At 59.5% G+C, this 4,684-nt stretch overlaps 1 protein-coding gene across 1 annotated transcript in view; it reads right to left on the reverse strand.

Moving 5' to 3' along the window:
* Positions 1-4,684, reverse strand: part of SULT4A1 (sulfotransferase family 4A, member 1) — a 21,169-nt gene that overhangs the window by 1,637 nt on the left and 14,848 nt on the right. The window contains exons 4-5 of the mRNA XM_014535129.1: positions 3,798-3,916; positions 2,860-2,998 (exon numbers count right to left, since the gene is read on the reverse strand). Coding sequence (XP_014390615.1) covers positions 2,860-2,998; positions 3,798-3,916 — 258 coding nt within the window. The remainder of the gene's footprint in view (positions 1-2,859; positions 2,999-3,797; positions 3,917-4,684) is intronic.

Below are 4,684 nucleotides of genomic sequence, written 5' to 3' on the forward strand. Positions count from 1 at the left end.
CCCCGCACCCAGGCTCTGAGTGCGATTCTCAGCACAGGGAGTGTGGCCAGGTCTGTGGACCGTGGGGAAGTGGGGTTTCCGAATGTCCCCACTCACGGCTCAACAGCCCCACCAAGGGGCCCCTGCTTCTGCGGACGGCGAGAAGGGAACACCATCCAAAGGCAGACCCTTGAGGCGAGCAGGTGGCCTCCAGGTCAAGGAGGGAGATTTTGAGAAGCCTGCGCGCGCAGCCCGGGAGGAATGGCCGTCAAGGTGCCCGCCAGCTCTCCTGCCTGGATGCAGAGCGTGTGCGGCAGCCAGACTCCCAACTCCACACCAAGCGAGTCAGGGCCACCCCTGGCCGCCGGGGCTGCAGCGCAGCAGGCGGTCAAAAACTGTGACCCTGGCCAGCAGGCAGGAGCAGGCTTGGGAGACAGAGCCCAAAAAAACTCAAACTGCAGAGCCCACCCACTTTCCTGTCAACTACAACAGCTGCAGTTGGTTGGACAGATATTGACCCCTTGAGTGCTGGGGAGCGCTCATCCTGTCTTTCACCAAAAGTGCCGGGAGCGCTATCAAAGCTTCGAAATGGCGTCCAGTTCTAAGTCTGCTTTGATTAGTGATGAGGATATTGCTAAATATGTCAATGTAGTAAAAGTTTCCTTAAGTTTTTGAATATGTAACCTCATTTACTTGCAATTCATAATTTTTTCCTAAACTGCTGTAAAATCAGCAAAAATGCCTTGGCAATTTTAGCATAGTTCCTAGGATATTGGTTGGCACTCAAAGGGTTAATGGTGCCCTGGCTGATGTGGCTAAATGGTTAGTGTCGACACAGGCACTGAAGGGTCTCGGTTGGATTCCTGATCAAGGGCACATATCTGGGTTGTAGGTTCGACACCCAGCCCCGGTCTGGGCGCCAGACAGCGGGAGGCAACCAGTTGATCTTTCTCTCTCTATCTCTCCCCATCCCTCCCTCCCTTCCACTCTTCCTAAAAAAAATCAATGGAAAAAATGTCCAGCGGGAGGCAACCAGTTGATCTTTCTCTATCTCTCCCCGTCCCTCCCTCCCTCCTTTCCACTCTTCCTAAAAAAATCAATGGAAAAAATGTCCTTGGGTGAGGATTAACAAATAAAAATAAAACGTTAACGGTGACTGTGAAGATGCGAGGAGTGGGGTGCAGACCTCCCAGCTGGGGAGCTGTGACCCGCCAGCTGTCCCCGTGCTTTTCGGGAACGGCCTCGGGGACTAAGATGTTTGCTCAGAACCCTTTCAGCATCTCCGAGATCAGAGCTCGAGGTCGGAGCAAACACCCCTCCTTCACCCCCGGCAGGACCTCGGGACCAACCCACCCCTGCGAGTGCGGAGCTCACACCCCAACAGGACAGGGTTCCTCTTTGGCCATGACGATTACGTCAGTGTGGGGAGGAGAAAAACAAGAGGAACTGTTCTGCTCCCCGTTAATGGTACCCAAGGGAGGAAATCAGGAGCCTGCAGACCAAGCCACTATAAATAACTTTTCCATGATTGTTTTTCTCAGCTGAGGCAGCTGAGCGCGCATCAGAGGAGTCACCCACCTGGTTTAGGATTTGGAATCAAGACAGTGAATTTATGCTGGGATATGAATCAAATCTAAGCAATGCAGCTGGCTACTCAAGGCCCTGCATTCTCACCAGCGCAAGGAGGTCTTCCGAGCACAGAGGCAATGTGCTAAAAGAAAACAAAATCAAAGAACTGAAATAAAGCAAAACCAAGGCGACAAGACAAAGCAAATCCATGGAAGGAGCCCAGGGACACACACACACGAACCACGGGGGACGCAGGGACGGTCACACCCACAGGCAACAGAGCAAATGCAAAACTAAAAACGAGCAAAAAAAAATGTAAACCATAAACATTTGTGAGGATGCAGCCAGGAAACAAACGCGAGGCGCTGTGGTTTGTTTCTTCCTGGAAGAGCAGGCCGCTCTGCCTCTACAGGAGGGCACTGTGCCCCTGACCTTCAGAGCAGCCCGGGAGCCCCGGCAGCCATGGCCAGCCCTCTGCATCTGCAGAGAGAGGACAAGGCTGTCCAAGCTCAGAGCCTGACCGAAGGCCCCTCCCCAGGGCGTGGCAGCTGTGAGGGAGCCCACCCTTCCGCCACCACCCAGGGTCTCCCGTGGATCTGATGGCACCTCTTCCCCTTCCCTCAAGCACTGTCGTCTCCTGAGAAAGCTCCAGACTCACCACCCAGGAACCAGCGTCAGGTCACCACCACCAGGCTGTGCCCCTTTCCCTGCTCTCCCACGGCCACAGCAACCCCTTGGGGACCACGGGGCTCTCCTGCCCCAGCTCCTCTGAGGACACGGAGGGCCCCGGGGCCGGGAGAGGACTCCTGCCTGGAGCATCTCCTCCATCTCAAACTGCTGCCTGCCCCAGAGCAGCTCCCGGAGAAGCCAGCCCGGGGCCTGCGCTTTCTGCTCTCACCCCCTGCCCGGCCGGGCTTGCCCTGACTGCCGCTGGCACTCCTGGTGCGTGCAGGAACCGGCACTTCCTCACGGGAACTCACGCCCTCCCCGGGCCCACAGGTTGGGGAATCCATCTGCACACGTGGGCTCTGCGATTTCACCGCCCGGACCATCCGGGCTCTGCTCTGTGGGGCCATCTGGGGAGACACCTGCTTGAGAACATCGTGCCCACAGAGCCTGGCACGTGCCCGGGGGGCCCTCCTGTGCTCCGTCACAACGCAAACAGCTGCACGGCCCAGCTTCCAGGTGGCTGCGCCCCACGCACAGCAGAGGGCTCTGGAGAAGCAAGACACGGGCAGCGGGACACTGAAGTGGGGCGGGGGTGGGGGGCCACGGGCCCTGGGCAGAGGCAGGGGCGGCAAGGGCGCGTACCCCGGCCCACTGGCAGGGCCTCGGCGTTGCAGCACTGGTCCACCAGCTGGTGGCAGTGCTCGATCAGCGACTCCAGCTGGGCCTTGTCACAGGACACCCCCAGGAACCTGGCCAGCTGCTCCACCATCGTCACCAGGTCCTGGAAGGTAAGAGCAGAGGTGGTGCCGTTACTGACCGCTGGCTGGACCCCTCGAGGAGCTGTACTTGGTGCTGAGCCCAGTCTGAGATGGGCCTCAAGTGGAAATAAAACCCCGGGTTGGGAAGTGGCCCAAGGGCCACTCTCAAGCGGCAGCTCCGGGATTCAAACCCAGGTCCCCGGGAATGTGAAGCAGACAGGAGCGAGATGTCGCTGTGGCCACTGTAAAACAGCAGCAAGAAGTAAAAGCCCACCGGCTCACTCTCTTCTTCCCCATCCTCCCGACAGGCCCAGGCTGCCTGCCCTCAGCAGGAAGGAGCTGGCTGGGTCTGAGGCCGGATCCACTCACAGCTGGCCCAGCGCGCTGCTCCTGACTGTGGAGCGGCCTGACCCAGCCATGGGTCCCGGAGCTGCGTGCACACCTTCTCCCCACGCAGCCCTCCCGCGGCTCCCCGCGGCCGCCACTGGCTCCCAGGGGATACAGCCGATCCTTGCATAACAACATCCCTGTGTTCAGTTTTGTTCCATGGTAGCACTGATGTAGGAACTTAACTCTTACTAATATCCATCAGCCTCCAGTAGTGATAATGGGCGTCATCGTAAGTCGTTTCACTTGGCCACAGAGCCCATCCACACTGTTCAGTGAGGACTTCTGGTAAACGGGGCTTCCAGTGGGCAAAGGGGGGCAGGTCTGGGCACACCTGAGGCCAGGGGGCTCTCGGACGCTCCAGTCAGTCCCACCACGGGGGGCAGGGCCCACACCACCCAGGCTCTCCCGCTGGCTCCGGCGCCGCACACTCACCCGGTGCATGTCTTCATACTTGAGGAAGAGCACGTTGGAGTCCGTGCGGTGCTCCCAGAACTCCTGCACGTGCTCGAACCAGGAGCCGTAGCCCACTGCGGAGAAAGGACAGGGAGTCACTCCTCACTGGGGGGGAGGGGGGGGCGGCGTGCCCATGGGTGGCTGGGATTCCGGATGGAAAAACAAGCTCTTGGCTGGAGGGAGGGAGTCCCAGGGATTGGTGGGGGGGAGGGGTACAGGACAAGAAGAGAGCCCCACAGACAAGGTCTTCTGAAGTCCCAGGTCACCTGCTCTCTGCACAAGTCTCTCCAGGAAACAGCCCCCCCCGCCCCCCGCCGCCCCATGCCCTGAAGACCCGACATGGGGGTGAAGGCCTCTGCTCGCCTGGCATGGACGGTCCCTGGCACATGGGTTTGTGTTTAACAATGGCCACCGGGAAGAAAACGATGCCAGGAAAAGGGACACGGGCCAGTCGGTTTGCTGGTGGGTGATGGGTGCAGAAGACAGATCCTAGCACAGGGCTGACAGGAGGGACGCACTGCCGCCCCTCGGGGCTGCCTGCGCCGTCTGCCATCTCGCCAGCAGGTGGCAGCACAGCAGCAGGGACCGGTGTCAATCGGGTCAGGGTCACTGCCCCAAGGGGTGGGCCTTAAGGAGCAGGTCACCGCACAAAGGCCCTCCCCGGCCCTCGGGGCATGAGGAACAGGAAGGGGCTCTACAAGGGGAGGGCAGAGGGAATGGAAGGAAAAGAACAGATTCGGCCAAAGGTCTTGTTTGAGGGTAAATGCTGGCCCCGCTGCTGGTCCCCTCACCGCAGGTTCTAGCTGCTGGGCCCTGGAGCCACCAGGAGGAAACACAGGACGGGCCTCAGACACGCCCAAACCTGC

This window comes from Myotis brandtii, unplaced genomic scaffold, assembly GCF_000412655.1.
Source record: "Myotis brandtii unplaced genomic scaffold, ASM41265v1 scaffold138, whole genome shotgun sequence".
In the NCBI taxonomy this organism is placed as follows: Eukaryota; Metazoa; Chordata; class Mammalia; order Chiroptera; family Vespertilionidae; genus Myotis; species Myotis brandtii.